The following is a 27137-nucleotide window of genomic DNA, read 5'->3' on the forward strand; positions in this document are numbered from 1 at the left end:
ACTTCTTTGCAACATTTAGTACACCAAGCATTCTCAAGCAGGCTGCAGAATTTATACTAAAATGTTTAACTAGTAGTAAGACATTAGTGCTCAGTGGATGTTTAAGTTACTTCTGAGTTTTATAAACTAAAACGTGAACCAGTTAAATCACAAAGTTGTCAAAATCAGACTAGCTGGCCTATATTTAAAGTTAATGATTAGCCTACAGTTCCTATTTTATTTTATTAAGGGGGTGGTTTTAAAGACTCCGCGCTACGATGACATTATACATAGATTGACGAGCATTTTTATATTTTTGTGCATGGTAGGTTTGATCTAAATTCAGTTACAGAATATAGTGCTTTTTTCCTAAAATATTATTTCTCGATGTAATTGTGTCGCCGTGTTAATACATTTCTATGGGAGCGGGTCAGGCACTTTTCACGGTAAGAAGAAATTTTTTCCGATATTGCTTGTGTCGAAAGTGCTGCAACGAAAACAACGATAGAAGATTTACCCAGGAGCCACATCTGTTCAAAATGTAGACAAGTAAGGCATTCTTCAAGGTTGGGATAATTGGACACACTTTATGCTTCCGAAGCAGGGGCGAACGTGGAAGGCGTTTGTTGTTGGTTTTTCACTTGGGTCTTGTGTTTCTCTGACTGATCATGCGATTCTAAAGCCTTTACCCCCAATGTTCCTAGTTTAACTTTTCTTTCATAAGGTGCAGCGGGCTTCAAAAACGTTGCCCTCCACTGTATAATCGCAACACGCTAGCAGAATTTCTGTTTACCTCAGGCTCTGACTGACGCTAGCTCAAGCTTGGTTGCTAGGCGCAGTTGCTGAGACCCCTGTCTCAGTTTACGTTGGAGTGGAAGAGTCAAATGGCTTAAGATAGATTACAACACTGCTATCTAGCGGTCGGGGGTTTAAACACAACACAAAATGGGGGGCGACATAGCTCAGGAGGTAAGAGCGGTTGTCTGGCAGTCGGAGGGTTGCCGGTTCGATCCCCACCCTGGGCGTGTCAAAGTGTCCCTGAGCAAGACACCTAACCCCTAACTGCTCTGGTGAATGCGAGGCATCAATTGTAAAGCGCTTTGGATAAAAGCGCTATATAAATGCAGTCCATTTACAGTCCATTTACAAAATGAACCACTGTCTGCCACAAATTTTTGCATGTGAACTATTAATTAAAAATCGATAGTGTTTTTGAGAATCGATACAGTATCGCAAAACATAATACTCAAGTGTATCGATATTTTCTTACACCCCTAGCCCCCACCTACCAAGAGGACAAGATTCAATCCTACACGCCAGCTCGACCACTCCGCTCCGCAGCAGCTGGGCGACTCACACTCCCCGCCATACAGGTGAATGGTTTTTGCTCTTCTGCACCACGGAGCTTCTCCACCCTTGCTCCCCAGTGGTGGAATGAACCCACTGTTCCTCTTCGAACCACTCAGTCATTGCTCACCTTCCGCTGTTGTCTAAAGTTGCATCTCTTCACACTATAGCATTTCTTTCATAGCATTTAAATGTTCATTTTACTTCCCGACTTCCACCCATGTTCATTTTACTTCCCGATTCTCCCCATATTAGACCACTTCATTTGTTGTAATAAATTTCTCAATTATAGACTCAATTGTACAATTAATGACTTTGCCGTTGGAGTGCCTGTTGGGGACCCGTGGAGGATAACCAGTGAAATACAAGTTTAAATCCCTGCAGGTCACATGGTGGAGACAAAGTGGTTATTATGACAGTTGTCAGGCACCGAAAGAAAATTGTCTCAAAGAAACAAAAAATAATTTGTTGTGGTTTAAGTCTAGGTCACATGGGTTTATAGAAAGTATTTTCCCCCCAGCATTTTGTCTCCTTTATTCTGCTTAAAACATTCAGAATCCTGCATCATCGCGATGCGTTGTTTCCACTGGACCTGCATTCTGGGCTTCCAATTTAGAAACTCCCTTTCCCAACGACGGTTGGATGAACACTTGGATCAACAGTATCTCCTTGCACAAACTGCAATGTTTAATATCCATTGATATTAAATCTCAAGTAAGGCTATAGCCTACATCTGGGCATTGATTTAGTCCTTTGGACTTTCACCATACTTTAACCATATAAAATCATTGTAGCCAAAGGAATGTGTTTAGGTTGATTTAATTTTTATTGATTATTATTGAATGTTACTTTTCATACTGTACAGCGATTATTTTATGTGTGTTTAGCCTGCCTCCGTCCTCCCATTAATTTCAGGGCTTCCAGCTTCCTAGCCATTGCCTATTACTATATCTATACATAGTCATTGCACTATATCTATAAATAGCTTCTAATTATAATTCTCCCAAGCTCAAATTCCTTATATAGCTATTTAAAGTCTTCAGCGTTAGAATAACTAATATTACCTGATGATTCTCATTTGGTAATAGTGGGCTACTACATGTGGGCTTGCCAATGGGCTAGCCATTATTCTATTCCCTCTCCTATTTTTTGCACGTGTTCACATATGCGCTTGTCGCCATTTCTGGATACGTGCACTTGTGTACACATTCTCCTCCTTTGGTCACTCTGCCACGTATTCCGTTTCCATTGTGTTCTGTGCTGCGTGTATTCACATGAACGCATCTCATTCTTAACTTCTTTGTGCGCTCTGCCACGTAAGTTCAACCACGCACACATTCCTTTGTCAAAGCTTTCTTCACCCCTTTCTTTCTCTTTAGTCACTATGCATATTACAAACGGTTTTATTTTATGCTATTTAGTTGTGTGGTTTTTAATATCTCTTTACAATAAATGCCAGTTATTATACCCAGTGATCTTGTCTTGATATCGTTCTAAAAGTATTTAGGAAATATTGGGTAGCACTGCTTTGGAATACAGCTTATTAAATTTGTGTGAGCTAAGATACACCCAATATTGTTTCATGCAATGAGGCACATTTTTGATGTCAATACTTTTAATGGCAGGCCTAGATTTGAAGTAATGATTTATAGACAGTGCTTTGTAAGTGAAAGTAACTTGGCATTTTTGTACGTTGAAAACATTTTTTCATGCTGGGATATAGTTGGTGGCGCGAGTCAAGCCGGCAGAGCAACCGGAAGAACAGGGAACATGGTGTGATAACCAATCTGATTAAAGATCCATCAGGCAAACTTTCTCCAGTTAAAAATTTTATTTCCCCATTCCACATAGTTATGTTAAGGAGGACTCCTTAATTATTGCTGCGTAGGGATTTCCAAAATATATGACCAATCTAGGCTACATTTAAAGAACATTGTCTTAAAAATAGACTAGAAATAATGCCTCGCGGTTGTATGCCTCCGCCAACCAGTAGCCAGTTTGAATATAAAATGTAATCACTTCATCATTTTATCCTATTAGATATTTGTGTGAAACTTTTTCATAATTAGCATATGAATTCTTGAGTTATGGCCAAAAACGTGTTTTGTGAGGTCACAGTGACCTTGACCTTTGACCACCAAAATCTAATCATTCATCCTTGAGTCCAAGTGGACGTTTGTGCCAAATTTGAAGAAATTCCCTCAAGGCGTTCCTGAGATATTCCGTTCACAAGAATGGGGACGGATGGAAGGATGGACGGACGGACAGCCCGAAAATATAAAAACACGCCCACAAGCAGCAGATTGTGGGAGTCACGAGCAATGCCAGCTAATTTCATCGGATGATGTATGGCTTTACCCTAAGGTCCATTGATTTGAACCTTGTGATTTACTTTGCACTCAAACTAACTGCCGTTAAACCAGCAGTGGACTTGGACACACCCTAATTGCACTTGCACCATGCGCTATTGACCATGCACTAAGACTGTTAAAATAATGTCTAAGAAATTTAAGAAATTGTCTAAGAAATTTAAAAACAATTTTATTTTACTGTATAGGTCCCACTCCTTATGAGTGTTAGGGAAAATCCTTGTAACGCTCATAAGGAGCGGGACCCATACAGTAAAATTTGTAAGTTTCTGTCAAACAGGGCAATGGGGCTTGGAACATATCATATGCACTATTGCATACTGTGCCATCAGGTATCCCATCTGTTCCAGATTTTAACTGAAGACATTCATAACATGCCTCTCAAACTCTGAAGAGATGGTGATAACACGTCTTCTACCCAATGAGATGGTGATTATGCATTGCCTTCTTCCCCAAAAGATGCTGGTAATACACCTCCCACAATTTGGGGGAAACACATCTTGCCCGCCGTCACCAGATGCTGAGAACAAACATCCCCTTGTAGGAAACAGTAATAACACACTCCCCAACCCCATGAGATGGTGATAAGGCCCACCTCCTCACTGATCTGACCAAGATAGCAAACCCTAGTACAGGACAGTGACAACACACCTCCTCCTCTACGGCAAACAGCTTGACGATGTTCTTGTGGTTCAGTTTCTTCAGGACCTCAAATTCCCTCATCTGAACATCTAGGGGGCGCAGGAAACTCAGGTTGTTGAACACCTTCACAGCATATAAGTCACCTGTTTTCTACCAAAAAAAAGAACATGAAATGTCTGAGCTGAAAAAGAGTACTGAGAAAATACTGTGAAACTATTCATGTGGCTGGATGTCAACACTTTGTCTATTGTCACAATGTGAATTAGTTTTGTCACAAAAAAAGAACAAAAACGAAACATGGTTTCTTTTAGGAAACCAGTTAGCCTCACTCACACCAATGAACATGTTCTTACATGACCAACCTTGTGTCTTCCACGGAACACATTTGCTGTTGCTCCCTGTCCCAGAAGATCTGAGATAAGCCACAGGTAGTTTGCTGTGCTCTGCATGACTGTCTCAAAACCACCTGCAAAAATGCACAAACACACCATTTTATAATATTCATCAGGTATTTACAAACACTATTCTAAGCCATGTACTTTACTTTAATAGTGACATTCTCCTCATTAAGTCAATAATTGTTACCATTTATCACCCTCCTAAATGAAACACAGCATTTCTCTCTGAATTTGCTGATTTATAGCTATGGTACAGTGCCTTCAGAAAGTATTCAGACCCCTTCACTTTTTCCACATTTTGTTACGTTACAGCCTTAATATAAAATGAATTAAACTCATTTTTATTCGTATAAAAATGGGGACTAAGCTACAGTAAGTTGTCAGTGTACCACATTTATTGTAAGGCACGACCTAGCCTATATGTCGGTAAGTGGATAACATCAGAGGTAGCACAGGGGGTCAATTGCACTGAACTCGATAGTCCATCTGTTATCACACTAAAGAAGTTTCACAAGTTAAAGAGACACCTGGGCTGACAGAGTTGCATCATGTTTGACTGTACTGCAAACAAGTGAGTACAATTTTCTCCCCAATGATAGGAATGTCAATCCATGCTAGTTTCATTAGGATATAGGCTAGAGGATAGTCGGTATAAATTTAACGCATCATAAAGAGTCAATAACCTTTTGTACACTGCTGCTATTTGAAGATTGTATACGTGCAATTCAGTCTTATACCAAATAATTAATGGAAGAGAAACTGGTCACATGCACTGATTTGTAAGCACACACCAGATAAGTCAGTATAGTAGACTATTTGTTTTTGCTATTTAGTTTTGTGTTTGTTTTAGTGCATAAATAGGCTATGGACAAATTAATGAAACTTTTCATTTATTTCATGTAAGATAACCTAATCTTGGTTGAAATGGAATGATCGGTTGTCAATGAGATAAATGTAGGCCTATCCCTTTGCAATACAGTAAAACAATGAATTTCATTTATAGGTCAGTACATTGTCTTACAACAGTAGGCTACATGGAAGTTTTGATCTAGGCTACAGTAATTTACAGTAATAGTAATTAAAATCCATCATAAATAGCCTAATCAGACATGATTAAATTATGAACAAATGAAATGGGAGATTACTGACATGCCAGAGCTGTTTGAAGTAAAATTTCACAGTAAAACATTTTATCATTTTTAACTGGTAGTAGAACTAGTAATACTGCAAATGTATATCTCAGACCCACATTCTTATGCATTTTTTTATTAATTAAAGTGACAAGTAGAGAAGATCATGTTTCGCTGTTGATGTGTCCTTCAGAAAAGCAATGGAAAATGGCAATGAATTATCCAGAGACAAACTTTATATTTTTGTCAATTTTTTGAAATGTGGAGAATATCGGGTAAACGTCCCTATTAAGCCCACGTACCATATAAGCCCACTTGCAACTTCTGAGTCAAATTAAAAAAAACTACATTATCATTTTTTGCTGTGTGATGTTTTTTTCAAATGAAGCTGCTTGTTACGTAAATGACACTTTTTATTTATTTATTAAGTCAATCACATTTATCGATATTGAGTTATCGAAGCACATGTGTGGCATGTGCCTGCTGATCCCAGAAGAAGTTGCAAAAAAACTTAGGTGATTTTGGTACCCTCAGAAAATGACATTTTTTGTATATTTCTACTCCTGTTTTTGGAAAGTACTCACTTGTTATCAAAATTTAAGTGATTAGTGTTTTGAATGAGACATATGTTAGAATATTACCTGAATTAGAAATATTGTGTCTTTTGAAATCAAAATATGAGTTTTTGCACGCTAGCAAACAGACCGCATGCTGCATCAATACAGTAGCTACATAGTATGGTTCATTGCAATGACATAAAGCACGATAAGCATGTATAGTTTATATTTTTGTATGCAGTTTATATTATTATACTGTTAAATAGATAATAAATGTATATGTTTATCTTTATTTATTTTTAAATTAACATTTTTACCTGGTGGGCTTAAAGGGGACTCTAGCAAAAAAATCACACTGACTGAGGTGGATGTAAATGAGTATAGCTAATTACTTCTCTACATAATCAATTTATACTTTTCATATTATGTTAGTGCACCATATATAGATTTATTTCATATAGTTGTTTTTTAATGTCATGTGAGTAGAATAAAATATTCTGTCTTTTAACCATAAATTCACTGATGTTCCCTTTAAGCCCACCTGTTCCCATTAAGCCCACTTTACTGTGTTTCAATGGGGATTTTCTCCCTTTTGACCTTTGAACCATTTTCCTCCCTAATTTTGACCTCACCTGATGAATCAGCTCCATAATTCAGATAATTAATACCCACATTTAAATATCAGTGATATTGGATAGGTCAATTCATTCTGGATAGGCCTGTGTTCTATCTTAACATTAACAATAATTTTTTAATCTTTACTTTTCAGATGAGTTTTAGTTTAAGATGACTAAAACACGAAAGAACTACAGTTCATGCCCACGCATGATAGAAGCGCAAGTTCATCCTCTGCAAAGCAGGGCTGTAGGGACCTGGACCATTCTATTTGCGCAATCATGAGGTCATTGAAAATCTACAAAAACAAGATGAAAGCCATGAACGACTTGTTAGCGTAAGACAAAGACAACCACAACGTGGGCAAAAGATTGAAACAAACAAATAAAATAAAGCTTAGACCACCCTATAGCCTATGTTATGTTACACTACTAAGATGGAGCATGGAGCAAATGATAGCCTTACTAAAACGATACAATCACCTCAAAGAGCATAGGCCTACGTTTAGTCTAGGAGAAAGTAGAAATTGCAGAAATGTTGACATCTTTCTTGTTTATTTTGTTTAAGTTATAGGCTAATGATACATGAGCTTCAATATGTTATGACTGATGTCTCCTCATAATGAACTGTATGTTTTAATAGTACTCCACAATGAACTGAATGGTTTTAAAATGTGTTTTTACAATGTTTTCAAACTACTATCCTAAATGTGATTAACATTTGAAAAGTTATTGTTCAATTGTATATCCTGAAATTGACTCATTTACTATCCTTAGAACATTAGTATTGAACCTGAAATTGTTTTTCGTTCAGTCAGTCGGTCTTCAGAAATCTTCATAAAAACGCATGCACTTTCAACCAGCTGACTGGGCCAGAAATTTTGGCCAATTTCAAATGCCAAAAGCACACCATAGGATAGAGATACAGACAAAATGACAACACATATTGAAAGATGACGTATTGAAGAGTAATTTCCACTATAGTTTTGATTTTGTTCGTAAATAGTTTTTTGGCTACATTCCAAAGAAGACATGTTGTAAGTTTAGCTTTTTCTGTGTTGACAACACAGCAGAAAGGCTGGTCATGCCTATTTCAAATGCCATTTACAGGCCATAGGATAGGAGTGGAGACAAAATGAAAATAGCTATTGAGAGCTAATAGATTACAGATTTGAATAGAACAAGTTAGTATTGTTAAGATTTTTTAAATATATATTTATTTATCAACAAATCATGAAGTGGGCTTATTTGGAACACCCATGGGCTTAAAGGGTACGTTAGGTACCCATTAAGCCCATGCCAGACTTTTGACATATTTTGACAAATTAAACAATAAAAACATTAGAAATTGGTATAAATGAATTATTGACACTTCAAATGAGAGATTAAACTTTCATTTTAACTAAAATGTTCTCACTTAAATTGGGGCAGTATACATTAAAAATGTCTGAAAAGCGGATTTGGTGGGCTTAATAGGGACGTTTACCCTCCTTGTCAAACTCTTCTATGAGAGAATTGTTATTTGTTCACTGAGGAAGCCAGGCTTATGAATGAATACCATCGCATAGTTACTGATGTTAATGCAATGCAACTAAGTGCTGAACATTTCGTAATACAGAGAAAAATAATTAGAAACAGCTTCAGTGGCTCAGAATGGTCAGAAGTTCTCAGAACTGATCAAATGACTCCACTGACATAGCTACCTCTGTGAAGGGGTGTGTTGTAGCATCAAAGCGGCAGTTGAACGGATAGCATTTTATCCTCAAACTCAATATGAATTGTTTGTGAAACAGGTTACCATAACAACTTTGCTTGCATATTTGCTAGCTGATCGGCTAAGAACATATAGTATTTATAAGCAAATCGCTTCATTGCTAGCTTTTAAAGTTTACTGACTGTACAACCCTACTTCATGCAATTCATAGCAGTCATATCACATCATAAACATGCATTACAGGGCTCGGCATTAATGGTAACTCCAAGCTACCAATCCAACGCGAATGGGCAGTTTTGGCTACATCTTTTTGCTATCTGGTTGCCGTCCGGGTCAGTCCAACTTTACCAGTTCCAGTTTCTTTTTATCTTATAAACAAGACCAGGTTAAAACCTAGTATGTGGCTGGACCTAACACACGTGATTCGGCCGACCAATGGTGTAACTTCATAACTTGGCCGACCAATGGTGTAACTTCATCACTCACTCAGTCACTCAGTCAGCCACAGACATTCGCATTTGTAGGGCTGGCCCCGCTGTTGCGGTCCAGCCAAAAACACGTTTTCAACGTGGCTTTATCTTGTTGGTACAACGGAATACAAATTTTTAGTGGTAAAAGAATGTTTTCATGTATGCCCAGATCGACACTATTGTCCAGTGTGTCATGCGTGGGGGGTGTAGTAACAGATGAGACTGCAGGGAGGTATGGAAGGCCATTTGAGCAAATAATGTCTTAGAAATTTCGTGTTTACAGGATATTAAAATGCGTATTAACACAGAGTTTGGTCGTGTTAACACGTAATATTTTTAGGCATTAACACAACAAAAATTGTTAACGTGCATTTTCTGGTTGTGGTCAATGAGGGACCTTGAATCAAGGCAGTCATACATATTCATGAGGAGGGTTGCATCAATGATGTCGAACAACAATGCAAGGGAGCACACTGTACATAAATTACTGACGTTGTGTATAAATTATTGATGTGGGCATCTACGCACATGCTACGCACTTGTTACAGGCACCCTGCTATGGAAGGCCATTTGAGCAAATAACGTCTTAGAAATCTTGTGTTTACAGGACATTAAAATGCGTGTTAATGCGTAATATTTTTACGCGTTAACACAATACAAATAGACATGTTAACAGGTCAGGTACATTTTCTACACCTTAAGATGTCTTATTTTGGCATGTTAACATGCAAATACCTGTCACAGCCAACAGGTTGTTCCATTCTTGTCTAATAGGGGTGTTAAGAGTGTGGATCAGAACAGTTACTATACTATTAAATTAAATTATCCTATTAATTCCAGTGTTTTCTGAAAATCTGAAAATAGCCCTGTACCCTACATCACCTGAACTCTTCTGCAACATTTCTCTAATATCTAGTGTCATGTGATTCCTTTGGAGTGTAATGTCTGCCTCTCTTGTTGATATCTAGGACAGTATAAAAATACATGCTCCACCGTTTCCTGTAGTCCGCAATGTTCACATCTACCCGTAGCATGCTTATTCTTTATGTTTACATAACATAACATAACGTAAGACGAGAACAGGCCATTCAGCCCAACACTGCTCGTCTATTCCTACCACTAAACTTTACTTAATGCTTAGTTTACCTAAAAGCTAGTTAGTATCTAACACTGTATCAAGCCGGGCCTGGAATACCCTCAGTGTTTCTGTCTCCACTACATGTCCAGGCAAGCTATTCCACACATTGACCACTCTGTGTGTGAAAAAATATTTCATAATGTCTGTGTGAAATTTACCCTTTTCCAGTTTCCATTCACGCCCCCTCGTTTTGCTAACCGAACTCAACTTGAATAATTTCCTGTAGTTCACTTTATTAATCCCTTTAATAAATTTAAAAGCCTCAATCAAATCTCCCCTAAGTCTCCTTTTACTAAGCTTGAAAAGTCCAAGCATATCAAACCTTTCCTCATAACACTTATATTTTGTACCTGGAATCAACTTGGTTGCCCGTCTTTGGACCTTTTCCAGTGCCTCTATATCTTTCTTATAGTATGGTCCCCAGAACTGCACACAATACTCTAAGTGTGGTCTGACAAGGGTATTGTATAGGGTGAGTATGATCTCCTTAGATTTATACTCGATAGTGCTGGCTATGTATCCCAGCATACTGCTTTTTTTTTTTCACTGCTACAGCACATTGACCAGACCCTGATAGGCTTTGATCAACTATTACTCCCAAGTATTTTTCTACATGTGCACATTCTAATTTTGTACCACCTATAAAGTAATCCTACCCTCTGTTTTTATTCCCCACATGTTGAACTTTACATTTAGTTATACTGAATTTCATTTGCCAGGTTTCTGCCCACTTCTGGAATCCGTTTAAATCTTCTTGGATTACTTTAGTAGATTCCAAACTGTTGGCTAAATCTTCCAGTTTTGTATCATCAGCAAATTTAACTAGTGTACTTTCAATGTCCGTGTCAAGGTCATTTATGTAAATGAGGAAGAGCAATGGACCCAGCACCAATCCCTGTGGAACTCCACTTCCCACAATACCCTGCTCAGATAAGATCCCTCCTACTACTACCCTTTGTGTTCTATCCCGTAACCAGTTCCGAACCCACTCTGAAATGCCTCCAGTAGTACCTACTGTCCTCATTTTGATGAGTTTGTCATGTGGTACCTTTTTCAAATACTTTTTGGAAATCTAAGTATATAATATCATAAGCCCTGCTCCCATCCAGACACTTGGTAGCTTCCTCAAAGAATGTCAAAAGGTTTGTCCGGCATGACCTTCCCTTGCAAAAACCATGTTGGCTATCCCTTAGGATATTGTTTTCAAGAAATAATTCTAGTTTGTTTCTAATGATAGATTCAAGTATTTTACAAGTGATGCAAGCCTGTAGTTTCCTGTACGGTCCCCTTTCTTATATATTGGTATTACAATACCCAGTTTCTAAAGACTGTCTAAAAATACTTGCCAGTGTATAAACTCCTTCAGTACCCTTGGGTATATGCCATCAGGGCCTGCTGCTTTATTTGTCTTTAGTTTATGTAATTTATCTAATACTTCTATATCCCCTATCTCAATATCTGCCAAGACATTCTGGGTATTGAATATGCCTTCCAGCCTATTAGTAACCTTCTCTGGTAAAACTCTCAACAAAGTAGCCATTTAGGGCATCAGCAAAATCCTTATTCTTACAAAGCAGTGCTCTGTCCTTATTTTTAATGCCCTGAACCTCCTCTTTAACTTTCCTTTTCCTGCTACAGTATTGAAAGAAACGCTTAGGATTACTTTTAGCATCTTCTGCAATTCACCTTTCATAGAGCTTTTTGGCTACCTTAGTTCTTTTTTAACCTTAGCATGCATACTACAATATTCAGCCTTATTACTCTCAGTAGTAGAGTATTACTCTCAGTCATTTTATGTATCTTAAACAGTTTATTCTTTTTCCTCAAACTCTTCCGTATAGCTCTATTCATCCACTGTGGAGACTGCTTTTTCAACTTACTTTTCCACACCTTTGGAATGAATTTACACTGTGTACACTGTGTCAAGTATAATCCTTTTGAACCTGCCCCACTTTTCATTCACAGTCCTGCAATCAAGAAGTTGCATCCAGTCTACCTTATTTAATTCTGATCACATCTTTTTAAAGTTGGCACCCCTAACATTTAAAATCCTGGAGTTAGATCTTAGTTTGCCAAAATACATCAAAAATGTTAAATGTACTTTGATTGGTTTGACTTATTCTATCTAGTTTAGAGCGAGTAGAATAGCTTTTTGGCTGTTGCTGTTCCCAGCCGAATAGTCTGTGTAAGCACACAAACCAAAATATTAGGCTAAGCTATGGCTCACTTTAAGTGCTTGTAGTTAACTTTATTATGATGCTGTTTATCCCATTCAATTTAAATATCAATTTCAATATCAAGAACAATCATTTCCAAATCTGTCTGTTGTAATGTTACCAGTCCTACCACTAGGCGTTACTATGCACATTCACATGTTTGTTTCATCAATTAACCCATTTAGACCTAAGGCACCCTCTAAAAAAACATTCTAAAACCTAAGGCATTGGTGTAAACAACCTCCTAAAACCTGAGGGTTTTCTGAAAAACAGAATTGTCAAAATGTTCACTAAAACCTTTATTTCTTAGCCTCTGAAGCAGATAGAAAGATGAAATGAAAACCATTTGAGAGCTTAAACCTTTGGCTTCAATTGGAAAATTTGGCTTTGCCCTAATGTTCATGAACATGTTTTTTAAAAATCAATAAAACTGAAAATGTTGACAAATGTGCTTGTTGTTTCCAGTCAAATTTTCAATAAAACAAACAAACTGGCAGTGGTAGTGCAATAACTATATCACAGTTCACGGTTTCCGCCAGTGTATTGCAAGTCCGGCGGTCCGCCGGGCCTAAGTTGACCCCTCGCTGGGCCTAAGCATCGGGGAATTAAAAGTATTTTAAAGATGTTTTTTAAACTACCTTTACAATGGGGCAGCTTGGTTGGAAAGCTCACCAGCGACATCTGTTGGTTAAAACGTGAACGCAATATAGGAAAACAGCAGGTCTGAGATCAGTGTTCTTTACCCTCATTGTGCGTAGAGTGACATTCAACACTTGACGCTTCCAACTATCACAAGCTAAAGTTACCTAGCATGCCACCATTTCTTATTTAGTAGGTAAACTAAACTGGTTACAGACTTCCGCGTTATCACTTAATCTCGTTGGTAAGTAGGCATACATTCTTTTTATATTAACTTAAGCGGTGTGTAGGTAACGTTAAACTAGTAGCATGCATGTAACGTTCGATACATTGTAACATTACATGACTTATTAATCGGCATCAAAATAACGACTTCACGTTTATTAATAACATTAGCTTGATGACATTGATGTGCACGACAACGTTGTCATAATTCTTTTTCCGACCGTAAAAACTGCTTTTTTTAAAAACTGATTTGTTTACATTTTGGACAGATGTGGCTCCTGAGTAAATCTATCGTTGTTTCCGTCGCAGCACTTTCGACACAAAAAAACCGGCTAACGTAGAAATGTGTTAACACAGCGGCAAAATTAGGCTGTATCTATAAATACCATCTTTGGGGAAAAAACGCTACGATTGAGGGTCAGCCACTCTTCATGCATACCTGCAAATAAGTTGCTTTTCGGCTAAATTCGCTGTTTTGAATCCAAAATAGGTCATTTGTGTGATTCGCGTAGATCCCATGAGTTTTTTAAATGGGGGGGGGGGGGGGGGTGGATGGTTAACCTAACAAGTTTTTGCCGCAGGTTTTCGCCACAATCAGTTAGCCAATCAGTAATGAGCCAATAACTGTTACACCACCGCCGTTTGTGGTGTTCACTCGCTGGGTGACGCAGTCATAAAAATTTTCCCCAACCTCGAAGACTGCCTTACTTGTTTACATTTTTGACAGATGTGGCTCGTGGGTAAATCTATCGCTGTTTCCGTCGCAGCACTTTCGACAAAAGCAATATTGGAAGCGCTATCCTAAAATTTCTTCTTACCGTGAAGAGTGCCTGACACGCAACTGTAGTAATGTGTTAACACTACATTTTACGGCAACGCTAGCTAAGCCTTCGAAAGTCACGTTAAACAAATAGAAATTAATACCATCAGCGGTGATTAACAAATCTACCAAGTATTTTAATAATGGATTTGCAGGCGTGGATTTCTAATTATTTGTATTTTCTTGTAGACCATTAAGAGCAATGGAGAAGAGCCAACGTCCTAATTGTCAAATTGTCTGTAGCCTACCCACCGCTTACAGCAAAGTGCTAGTTATTTTTGGCTGGACTGCAATAGCGGGGCCAGCCCCATAAACACAAATGTCTCTGACTGAGTGATGATGTTACACCATTGGTCGGCCGGTCCAGCCATATAGCTACTAGGTTTTGACCTGGTCTTGTTTTTAAAGTGAAAGAAAACCACTGAGTGCCCTAGTGACGGGTGCTGAGCTGAAAAATGAGCAGGCAGAACATCCCTTAAACTGATTAACGTTATTATTGGTGTAAACTTGTTTTTAATTATTGTACTTGATTAGAAATGACAGATGACATTCTATTTGAGTCGCAAGATTGTGCACATTTCAATCGACATTAACATATTAAAACTGGATAAACGTACAAACTCCGAAAATGTTCAAGGCAAAGATCTGGAATACGCAGATTTTGTCATTTGAACGAGCACAGGTTGGATGGCATTTTTGAGTTTATAATTTATTTTGAATTAATTTGATCTTCATAGCATGGCGTGACAAAGGAAACTGTGTTTATCTACAATTGAATTATTGAGATTGTGGGCAGACTTGTTAATCAAGGAAAATTATTGAAAGTCAAGATTAATAATCAGGGGAAGTTTTCTGCCTCCTCGATTTTCAGCTTTCCAAGTACTGGCAGAATACTTATTGGCCGACTGTTTGCACCTGTGAAGTTAGCTTTACCATTTTTGGGTAGCGGGATAACCTTAGCATCCTTCCAAGCCTGTGGACATACAACCCATTTATTATTTATATTAAAAATATAAGATTGAACTAGCGACAAGATGTGTTGAAATTTTCAATAGTTTACCATCTAGGTTGTCCATCCCTGACGGTTTCTCATTTTGTATGGACAGTAATAGCTCCTCCACCTTTGCAGTGTTAACTGGACCAAACTCAAAACTACAGCCTCTATCCTTCACAATATAGTTCTGTATGTTTGAGACAGATAACACATCGCATGTCATATCTTTTCTTATATTGTCAATCTTACTAGTGAAATAATCATTAAAGGACTGAGCAATGTCAAATGGCTTAGTAATAAATGTCCCATCAACTTCAATGAAAGATGTAGCAGTGTTAGACCCTCTACCTAAAGCATTATTTAGGCTATATAGCAAAGCGAAAGTGCTAAACAGTACACGCTCATCAGACTGTACAGCTTATTTCATTTTGGTGAGGCAAGATAGTATTTAGTACTACAAACAATATAGGCTATGTGGAATTAGTGATTGGAAACAGTCAGTTTTCATTAAGTAGTATTTACAATAGAACATCTTGTTTTAGTGCTTAATATTTTTAAAGGGCCTTTATTCTGAAATTCCAGTGAAAGTTCTGTAACTTTTTGTGCAGTTACCTGGGGCCTTGTAGAATGTGTCTGAAATGGAATTAGTGATTGGAAACAGACAGTTTTCTTTTATTAAATTTTTTTAATAGAACATCTTGTTTTGGTGTATAACATATTTGGAGGGCCTTTATTCTGAAATACCACCGTGAAAGGTTCTGGAAGTTTTTGAGCAGCTACATGGGGTCTTCTAGAATCTTTCTGAAGTAGAATTTGTGATTGGAAACAGACGATTTCCTTTCCATAATGTGCTGAATATGATACCTTGTTAATTTGCATAAGAGACGTCAAGGCTCTGCATATTCGAGTTCCACAGTGAATTCTCCCGAGTCATAACCTCCTTGGTGAGCCAGTGAAATTGATTTGGCGGTTAGAACGATAAATAGCGTTTTTTTTTTTTTTTTAAAGCAACGGCAAACTGCGTTTTGTCTACGCATTTTCCAGCTCTTCCAAGTGGAAAAACCTCATTACCGTAATAACGCACGTGTAGGCTACGCGGAGGAGGAAATAACATGGCGACTGACTTGACCACAGTGTATTCCCAACTAGGCTTCAGAAATAATACTAAAATACTTACTAGTAGCCTAGTAAGTCACTAGTGCTCAGTGGATGTTTAAGTTACTTTTAGTGTTATTAACTAAAACGAGAGCCAGTTTAGTAGTTGTCAAAGTCAGACTAGTTGGTCTATATTTAACGTTAACGTGTAGCCTACAGTTTTAGTTTAATTTAATTTTTTGGTAAGGGGTGGTTGGTTTTAAACACTGCGCTATGATGGCATTATACATAGAAGTGGATGATAGACGAGCGTTTTATGCATGGTAGGTTTGATCTAAATGCATACAGAATATAGCATTTTTTCCCCTAAAGACGGTATTTCTCATTATAATTGTGCCGCCACTCTTCACGTTAAGAAGAAATTTTAGGATAGCGCTTCCGATATTGCTTGTGTCGAAAGTGCTGCGACGGAAACAGCGATAGATTTACCCAGGACTAGCCACATCTGTCCAAAATGTAAATAAGTCAGGCAGTTTTCACGGTCGGGAAAATTTTATGACAAAGCAAACGGAAATTAGCTGGCTAACAATTAACTGGCTGTCACAGAGAATGGCTGGCAAAAGAAAACGTGCACTTGAGCATTAAAAAAACTTTTTTTTAAAAGTTTTACCATTCCAGGCCTGTCTTTGTTCACTTTTAAAAAACGTTGTTTAAATTTAACTTTATTGTAAGGCTAGCAAAATGCATCCGTGGCAGCCATTTCTTGGTTTCGTATATAGTTTCATAACGTAATCATCCACTGATTTTCGGAAAAAATCTCTAACGGGAGATTTTCTAGGCATACGAAAATATCCGGAGCTACATACTTCCCTAACGTTATCTAGTTTAGACCAGGTCTGACATTGCCGTTGTCATTCAACCGGATGCTAGTTGTCAGGAATTACAGTTTTAAGGAAAGTAATGGCTTCAATTGTGCTGTCTCCGATCGCTTATCAAACATCGGTAGGACTGTCAAAGTAGGCTACGTTCAGTAACATTTATCGAAATATTTACAATCTTACCTCTCAAATTGGCAAATTCTCTTCCCTTGTCTTGATTTGATATCCACAGAGCAATATATTAAAACGCCGATTTTAATTAGGCAAAGAATGCGGACGAGGAAGTACTTCTTCTCCTTTGGATTTGGTTGGCGGATTACATCCAACGTCAAGGTGCATACACCGCCATCTACTGCTCTGGAGTGTGAAACTGGTCTCAGTCTACCTTCATTAGATTCTTCTTGGCACCCTTGATAAATATGCACAAAAAATGCTAAACTAAATAATAATAGTTATTGACATAGGCTTTATTTTCCAACATGTGTAAACTACTATGCTTGAATAATGATTCATTGGAATCAAACAAAGTCTTACATTTTTTAAATAAAAAAAATATTTCCCCAAAAAAACGGGTTCCACAATTATTGGCACCTCTGGTTTAATACTTTGTGAAAACACCCCTGGCAAAGATGACAGCCATGAGTCTTTTCCTATAATTTGTGATAAGGTTAGAGAACACATTTGAAGGGATTTCTGACCATTGCTCCATGTAGAACTTCTCAGAATCATTGATATCTTTGGGTTTGAGCTTATGGACCCCCCCCCCCCTCTTCAGTTGAGACCACAGGTGTTTGATGAAATTAAAGTCTGGAGACTGAGGTGGCCATGGCGAAACATGGATTTCACTTAAGCATTTCTGTTTAGATTTTGATGTCCGCTTGGAGTCATTGTCCTGCTGGACAATCTACCTATGACCAAGTCCTAGCTTCTTAGCAGAGACAACCAAATTTTCTGCCAGAATAAAAATGAATTCATTTTTTTTAATCAACTTTTTATTGAGAAAAGTACACAGAAGTAACATTATGCATCATACATTTTTTTTCTTTTCCATCTCCCCGCCCCCTATAGGACACACATACAGTACTGTGCAAAAGTCTTAGGCACCCTAGATTTGTAAATATAATATATAGTATAATATATATAGTATATATTTGGTCTTAGATGTTTATTTTTTGTTTTCTGCATTAGTGTGTCAGTAGAAAAGAGCAAATTTAAGTTTTCCAAACATGAATTTTCCAAAAAATGAAATTTTACAGATTCCTTTTTTGTATTTAGTTGAATAAATTAATATTTTAAGTAATAGACTACTTTTCAGATAAAAACTTGATCAAGGGTCTCTGGGATTACCTGGAGAGCCAGAAGCAAGCGAAACAGCCAATATATGCAGAAGAAATGCTTGGAACAACCTACCAGCCGATTTTCTTATAAAACTGCAGGACAGTGTACCTAAGAGAATTGATGTAGTTTTAAAGGCGAACGGTGGTCACACCAAACATTGGTTTTATTTAGTTTTTAACTATTCACTGCTCTTTATACTATTTTTTTGATATTTATAACCTTTTGTTTCATTATTTTTGAAAGCATCTTAGCTGTACAGCATTTTTTTTACAGGAGCCTAAGACTTTTGCACAGTATTGTACATAAACAAAATAAGCCTGTGCGATCGTGGAGAACTAACAATCGTCAAACCCCTGTATTAGCGCCCCCCCACCCCACCCCACCCCACGGCAACCCCATACACAACCTCACCCCGGATCTCTCCCACCGAAAACAAATAAAACAAAAGATTAAAGTCAATCACGCAGCACCCTCTCTTTAACTAAGTTGTAAGCCACATCCCATGCTTGGAGAGGCTGGCCCCATGCATTCGGGCCACGGACCGCTCCATCAAGGACAATTGGCACATTGTTGCCAAGCTAGGGAATGTGGCGGTTGCCACCTCAAGGCCAACATTCTCTTGGCTGCAGTGAGACCAGCCCATAAAATGCATCTCTGCCGCAGAGACAAATTTAAAGACAAGTCGTCATTAAGTAGAAGCAAAGTCGGTGAAAGTGGGATCCTAACTTCAAGCATGTCACTTAAAGTGAGAGATATTTGCTTCCAGAATCTGACTACATCAGGGCATTCCCAGTACACATTCATAAATGATCCAAGGGTGCTGAGTGGACATGGGTCACAATTGGGAGATGTAATGATCTTCATAGAATGACGCCTTCTAGGAGTGAGATACATCCTATGAGAGAATTTGTAATGCATTAATTGATGATTGGGGTTTTTAGATGTAGCCTACCACACAAATTTTTCCACACCGTGTCCCAACAGATCTCTTCATCATTTATAGCAGATGCGTTTCTACACCGTGTAGTTTGCACTGGTAATGGTTTATAAGGTTCAGAGATAAATTTGTAAAGTTTAGAGACCATCCCTCATGTAGGTCCTACTGAGGCTAATAATTTATGAAGAGGGTGTGTAGGGAGTGCTGATCCCCATGGTACACCATATGCCTGCATGGCTGATCTTAACTGCAAATAGAAGAAAAAAGATGATCCTGGTAGATCATATTCAGCTTGTAAATCATTAAAGGCTCGTAAACCACTGTCACCATGCAGATTTTTTAAAACATTAACTCCCCTATTCTTCCAATGTGGGAATGAGAAAGGTATATTGCTAGTAAGAAGTGAAAAATTGTTGAAAATTGGCGAACGGTTGTGCCAATTATGATCTACTCGCACATGCTTCATTACAGTACGGCAGGTTGTGAGTAGAAATGAAATTACAGGGCCTAAACGTAATTTGCCTTTTTTCAATGGTATGTTAGAATACACTAGGTCCTGCAATCTGTGAGGCCGCAAAAGATTCTTGTCAATTGGTCTCCAAGAGACAGAGGAACTAGGATTGAACCATGTGGAGAGAGGACCCAGTACGAAGGACCAGAAGTACATCTTAAAATTTGGCAGGGCCAACCCTCCCTGCATCCTGTTTTGCTGGAGAGTAGTGAGTTTTATACAAAGCTTCTTTCCTTTCCATATAGAATAGAAGTGTAAAAGTTAACACGAGGGAGTACGTACATTTTAACTATTGTTATAGGGGCTTGGAGTGAATTTAGGAGATTTGACCAGCATTCAAAGTCCTTCTCTATATGACTGTATATACCTTGAAAATTTTGTATTGCAATGGAAGACATGGAGCTCTTAACTATTGGTATATGGGAGGGCAGCGGAATTTGAAATGCAGCTGAGTTCAAATGCATTTGCGCTGACTTTGTCCAGTTAATTTTATATCCAGATAGCGAGCTGAACAAATCAAAAGTAGAGAGCAAATGTGACATTGAAGAACCTGCGTTACCTACGTAAAGAAGGATATTATCAGCATACAATGATATCCAGTGATCTGTATTACAAAAAGTGATGGGATGCACTGATGGCTGCTGTCTGATTTTCTGAGCTAATGGTTCGAGGGAGAGGACGAATAGTAGCAGTGAAAGGGGACAACCCTGGCAAGTTCCCCTAGATACCGGAAACTGGGCGGAGCAAATATTTCCCGTGCAGACTATTTCAGAGGAATTTGCGTGTAAGACTTTGATCATATTGATGAATTGTTTACCTAGCCCAAATTTCTCCAAAGTAATCCAGAGATAATCCCGTTCCAACCTATCGAATGCTTTCTCAGCATCCAATGATAAAACCGAGCAGGGAGAGTCAATACTACCCGCCGCATGAATGATGTGCACAGGCGACACACATTATCAGATGCTAGGCGAGTTTTAATGAAACCAGTTTGATCACTGTGTATCAATTTCGTCAGATGTACCTCTAATCAGGCAAGTACTTTAGCGTATAGTTTAACATCCCCATTGGCTGTGTTAGCACTTACGTTGAATGCACCCTTGTCTATAGCTGTATTAATCATATCCAGCAGTGGTGGTCCCAGTTCATCCCAAAAAGCAAGATATATCTCTGGTGGAATACCGTCCCAACCTGGGGACTTGCCTTTCTTCATGTTAACAAGAGCCATCCTTAACTCTTATAGGAAAATGGGGGTATTGAGCGACTCAGATTCATTGTCAGACAGAGAGGGCAGATCGAGTCCTTGAAGAAAATGTGTACATGTACTTGTATCGAGTGAGATTTCAGACTTATAGAGAGTAAAATAGTTTTAAATTTGGTGTTGATATCACGAGGGTCACTCAAAATACGAAGAGGTGTTTTAATGGCCATGATATTTGAGTATGTTTCGTGATTTTTCAGTCTTAAAGCTAAAAGATGGCTTGGTCTGGCTCCATTAAAATAATATGTTCTTCTGGTTCTGTGCACCAAGAACTCTGCTCTACATCTTAACAAAGAGTTTAATTCAGTTCTTGTCACAGCTATTCTCCCTTGTAAAGCCTTGGAGTATGTGTTGCACCTCAAGCTGGGTAAGAGTATTCTCCAGCTCAGTTATCCTGCTAAGTTTACTTTTATTAAGGTGAGATGAAAACGAAATTAGCGCTTGTTCAAAAAGCGACGAACGTCTACAGTTCTTAAATGAGATTCTTGTATAAAGGCAAGGTCCACACGTTGTCTGCGCAAGAGGTCTAAGCAGGCTGTATGCTTAATTTGACCATTCAGCCCATTTACATTCCAGCTGATCACATGTATACTACTCATGTTGACTAACAATAACTGACGTGTGTTGCAGTACATTCGGAATCAGAGGAGGAGACATAACATACACTGTAGGCAGTGCAGCGAACCGACCACAATATGGAATTAGAATAACAAGATAGATCCATCCCACCTCAAAAATCCCAGTCGCCATAAACCCACCACTCTCCAAGGAACGGGAGAGAGCATCAAAATAAAACCCCCACTGTGGTAGGGTGGGCGTGGTTTTGCATTGGCTGCAGATCGAGAGAGTGGGCGGGCCGGTTCTCGGACTCTGCGCCACAGCTGTTGGGGATTGCTAATCATCACCAATGTTTAATTTGTTTGACTGATTAACAATGTGCTGATTACCTTGACAGTGAGCCTGGGCGCTTAAAAGGCTGTCTCTGGAGGCAGACGGGGGCAGGCTGGAGATGGAGGAACTGCTGTACAACGAAACCATTGAATATTGTGTGTTTTTGTAAACTGAAAGCCGCATGGCGGCCGTAAAATTAAAAAGACGCATTTTCGTTCTTCAAAAGCTTGTCTCTCTCTTCTCTGTCATTCCGTGCGGTGGCACTCACCTTGCCACACCCACATGAACACAAAAACATGGTAAGAACAACAACAAAGATTCTTGACTCCTCCTAGGGAGTCTAATTTTCCCCCACAAGTTGGACCCGTGATCCTCGAGGGGCATGTTCGTTCCCCAACGTGCGCAGGTCCCTCCTCCCCATTATAGACACAATTGTATCATACCATCGTAGTGATAATGACAGATTAAAGATGAGCTACACAAAATATACAAGTGTTTTATGCAGGTATATATAACTAATTATTGAAAACAAAAAGAAAGAAAAATGGTCGATAAGAACTTGTAGGTTACAGTACAATTGGCACCGTGCCAGGCCCGTTAGCTAATACAAAAGTTTAAAGCCAGCCCTTCTTATTGAAAACAAAACTTATAAAAACAAAAAACAAGCAGGCTATGATTACAGTCCGCATCAGGCACTGTGTCGGAATTGTATGCTAATGCAAAACATTTAACGTTAAGCAAGCCAGCTAGCCAGGTTACCTGAATAAATGGAGGCTCTATTCATTGAGGGAATCTGTGAAATACTTTGCCTCTTGTGGGGTGTTGAAAAGATGGCTCACTCCTCCACGTGTCACCTTTAGCTTTGCAGGATAAAAGCAGAAAAGTACGAACGTCTAGTTTTTGCAGAGTATCCATCGCATCGGAGAAGGCCAGCCTGCGCTTGAAGGTATGCGGGCTATAGTCAGGGGTGAAGCGGATGGCCTTTACTCCCATTTTCATGGCAGCACTCCAAGCAGCTTTGAGAATCTTGTCTCTGTCGGTGAAACACAGCAGCTTCTTCCTTGGGAGCACCTACGCGGTGTGCACTGTAGGATATGTAGTGTTTAGATTTTGGCCTTAGAGAGGGAAACAGTAAATTAGAATGTGGACTGGCTTCCCCATCAGGAGCATCAAAGCAAATGTGATTGGGGCAATTTTAAATTCCACTGATACCCTAATCTAGGCTGACAATCTATGGGTCTCACCTCCTCAGAAGAGACAAACCATATGACACAGGACACCATATCGGAGGTCGAAGACCCTGCATGCCTAACATTTCCCATTACTTTTAGTTTGAATGCAATCCTTAGGTAGGCCAGTCCTCGCCATAAATTAGTCTGACCCCCCTTCCCTCATCTCCTAAACCTGGCATCACCCAATTAGGGCAAACATCCTCAAGCCATGCTGGGTAAGGTATTTAAGATTGCCACAAGAAAAAGTGTGGGGTTGCGTTTGGTTTCGGAGTCTGGAAGAAAAACAGTTTTCCTCTTTTTATTTTGGTGGTGGTTCCTAGGTTGTGTGTTTTTAGCTGGTTTCCTTGTGGCGCTTATACTGGAAGTGGGTGATACTTCGGCAAGGTCTGGCTTATCCGTCTCTCTCTCTCCCTCTCTATCTCTCTCTCTCTCTTTTCTGGTATTTCTAGATTAGTTGTTTAATGTTTTGTACTATGTCTTCTGTTGGGTAATTTAGAAGTAGAGTGCCTGCATTCAATAAAGAATGTATGTTTTCAATTCATTAATATAATTGACTGCTTCTTATTGAATTCAATTATTTAATCTTAAAACCTGGTATAGAGCTTGTTTTGACTTGTTGGTTGATTCCACCAGTTTATTGTAGACTGACCTATCGATGAATTCGATGATTTAATTGATAATTTTAATTTTAAACATAATTATTAAATTAAATCAAATTAAATATATTTTACATGTAGACTAAGTGAGGGGTTCTAGCAGGAAATATCGCTTGGTTCAGTATTCAAGAGTGCTGAACATTTTAACAAGGACATTGACTGTTGGAACTGCTGGATTCAGAAAATAAACATATTCTTAATTAAAGCCGCAAGCGGCGTTGGGAGGGGTCCAAGCATTGGCACCATCGCGCCCCCTATGGAGCGATTTTAAAATGGCTTTGTCCTCATGATCATATGCCTTCACCCAGCATATCTACTGAATATCATGATGATCGTATAAAATATTGATGACTTATGGCCAATTTTGTGCTAAGAGACGCTGTCGGATGACTTAATTACGTCGCCATGGATATGTCCTGGCCGCTTCCCGTAAAGGCCTTTACTATGTCGTAACACTTAGATGGCATGTCGTAACACTTAGATGGTCTGGCGTGTATGCACAGCTGCAGTGTTTCTGCGCCGCAACTAAAAAAGGCGTCACACTAGTGTTGTCACGATACCAAAATTCTGACTTTGATACTGATACCAGGTTTAGTATTACGATACTCAATACAGAAATGATACTTGAAACTTAAACGATGCTAATTCGATACTCGGTACATAACGATACTGAAATTACCTTAATAGATCAGAAACGTAATGTCCACAAGGGTTGACCTCATTTTCGAATTCATGGTTTATTAACAACCTGGTTCATTAACAACCTTCAAGTTGAAGCCTCTTCAACATATTAATATGCATAGGCCTATAGTGTTACAACACTGAACAATAGAAAAGTATGTTAAATATATTTCAAAAATTAAACAGTTAATAATTAAACAGTAAGTAAAGTAAATAATCTTTAAAACAGGTCTTTCACCTTTCAATAGATTTAAAAACAGCATATTTTAATAACAATACAGCATCTATCTATAATAAAATATTTCCAAATTGGAACACCTATTGCTACTGAAGTGAACTGAGTCAAAGCTTGCGCTGTATCAAGGAGCTGAGTGCACAAGACTTTTAGTCCCAGGAACTACTTTTCAAGGAACTAAAAGGTTCCTTCAGCCCATGGTTGTCTGCGTTTCCACCGCGGTCTAAAGTCCCGCGAAGATTAGGCAAATTAGCCCACTGACGTATGAAAAAGCGACGTTGTCGTCGGTCCATCTGTCCTATGATTTCTTCTGTAACCCCATACTACCGCCGAAGTAGCCTACATTATTTTTCTAATATCCGAGACAGCCCGGAGGGGTTTATTCCACTTATATACAACGGGTTACCAACAATGATTATATATAGTTACTTTTGTATTTATTTATTTATTTTTTAATCACCTGGAATTGAAATATTCTTCTGCAGCCGTTTGGGCATATTTTACCGTTGTCAAGCAAAACTGTTGTTGGTAGTTGAACTTGGACCGTTGTTATGCAACAAATAGGATATAACAGGCCAATAGTCAGATTGTAACTGTTTTATATATCCTCTCAAACACATTCATTATGTTTTTATGTGAACATTCACTTTCATGTCTTGACATCCAAAGCGACAGAATGCATTCACATTTATATGTATAACTGGCAACAACAGCAGAAAACATGCACACGTTGTAAACAATTTGCTGTTTGATTACTTTCTCATCGTCAATTCCATATAGGCTAATCGCAAAATGACAAGAATAGAACGCAAACTCGGACTTGACATGAAAATTTAAATTAGTAGTGGTACAGCCACCGTTTGCTTTCCTTCGAAGTTACTGCTAGCCGAGCAGCGAAGTGTGCCCTCCAGATGCGAACCATGCACCATAAATGAGTCCATAGTCTTCCTGGTCTTTTTGTGGAATTGAAGAATGGCAGAGTAAAATTACGGCAGTCTGAAAAAGCTAAAGGGACGATTACTAGAACTGACCTGTTGTTTTACCCTGACAAAAAGTGCGGAAGGTGATTTCCAGTTTGCTTTTACTGTATCACCAATGTGAATTACGCAGAACTACCGCATACCTCACATAACTGTATCAAACGTTTTGAGTCAATTACAACGGGCTGACAAAGAAAATCCGGAAGAAAATATTCAGCAACCGAATTAATCCGTTTGAATGTTTTGGTACGTAATATGCTGTCCCAGCACAAATGCTTTTCATAAAAAAAATGTATAAAACGAATACTAAAGCAAGAAAAGAACAGAAGAGCACACGTTATAATTCCAAGACGTTGGCAGGCTATAACCAAAACTAGGCTACTGCGCTGCATAACATACAAGTTTGATTTGAAGTTATTATGAAAATAAATTGGTTTGCGGCTGCATATTTTTAAACATGGCGGCTGAAAATAAACACAAAAAAATGCTGCGAGTACTCGACCAATCAGAAATGTTCAGCGCTGCAAGCTCCACCCAAAAGGTTCCTGTACTTTCGGAAAGTACTACCCCCCGAGCAGGAACTTTTTGGGGGGTAAAATAAAGCCCCCGGAACTAAATTTAGACCCTAGTTCCTGCGGTGGAAACGCACTGAGTTCCTCAAAAGGTTCCTAGTTCCGGGGTAAAGTTCCTGCGGTGGAAACGTGGCTTTAGTTGCTACTGCCTTCTAGCGAAGATTCTGACAAATTACACTTTTCATCCTCTCAATCAGTAATGCGGGAGACAATTTTCCCTGGCTTTTACATTTGACTCAAAACTACCGAACGTCGGAATATTCTAATACCGAACCGTTTCTTTTTTTTTTTTTTTTTTAAGTACCGAGAAAGTGCTGAAGTTAGGGTATACCGTGCAACACTACGTCAGACACATATTCCAATCCATTGCTCAGCTTAGCAGAGAATGCACATTTCAGAGCGCCACAGAGACAAATACAATAATAACACATAAACACACATTTCAAATAATAAATACGACATTGAGAAAAAACGGAAAAAAAAGACGTAATATCAACTCGCGATCTGCGTGCTGCGCGCAAAGTAGCCTACCATTTTATTTATGTAGACACTGGTATATAAGAAATTTTTAGGTTACGCTGACCTATAAAACGCTATTCCAAAAGCGAAATCAGACAT

General features: G+C 38.6%; 1 protein-coding gene across 5 annotated transcripts in view; it reads right to left on the reverse strand.

Annotated features, from left to right (window-relative positions):
- Positions 1-17559, reverse strand: part of tbk1 (TANK-binding kinase 1) — a 251835-nt gene extending 234276 nt beyond the window's left edge. For 3 of the 5 annotated variants that reach the window (XM_064341969.1, XM_064341968.1, XM_064341970.1), the window contains exons 1-3: positions 17409-17559; positions 4700-4803; positions 4347-4487 (exon numbers count right to left, since the gene is read on the reverse strand). In XM_064341969.1, coding sequence (XP_064198039.1) covers positions 4347-4487; positions 4700-4786 — 228 coding nt within the window. In that variant the 5' untranslated portion in view covers positions 4787-4803; positions 17409-17559. Of the gene's footprint in view, positions 1-4346; positions 4488-4699; positions 4804-17408 lie in introns of those variants that run through there. The other 2 variants (XM_064341971.1, XM_064341972.1) reach the window with 2 other exon arrangements.
- Positions 17560-27137: the final 9578 nt, after the last annotated feature.

Source organism: Anguilla rostrata, chromosome 7 (assembly GCF_018555375.3).
Source record: "Anguilla rostrata isolate EN2019 chromosome 7, ASM1855537v3, whole genome shotgun sequence".
Taxonomy (NCBI): domain Eukaryota; kingdom Metazoa; phylum Chordata; class Actinopteri; order Anguilliformes; family Anguillidae; genus Anguilla; species Anguilla rostrata.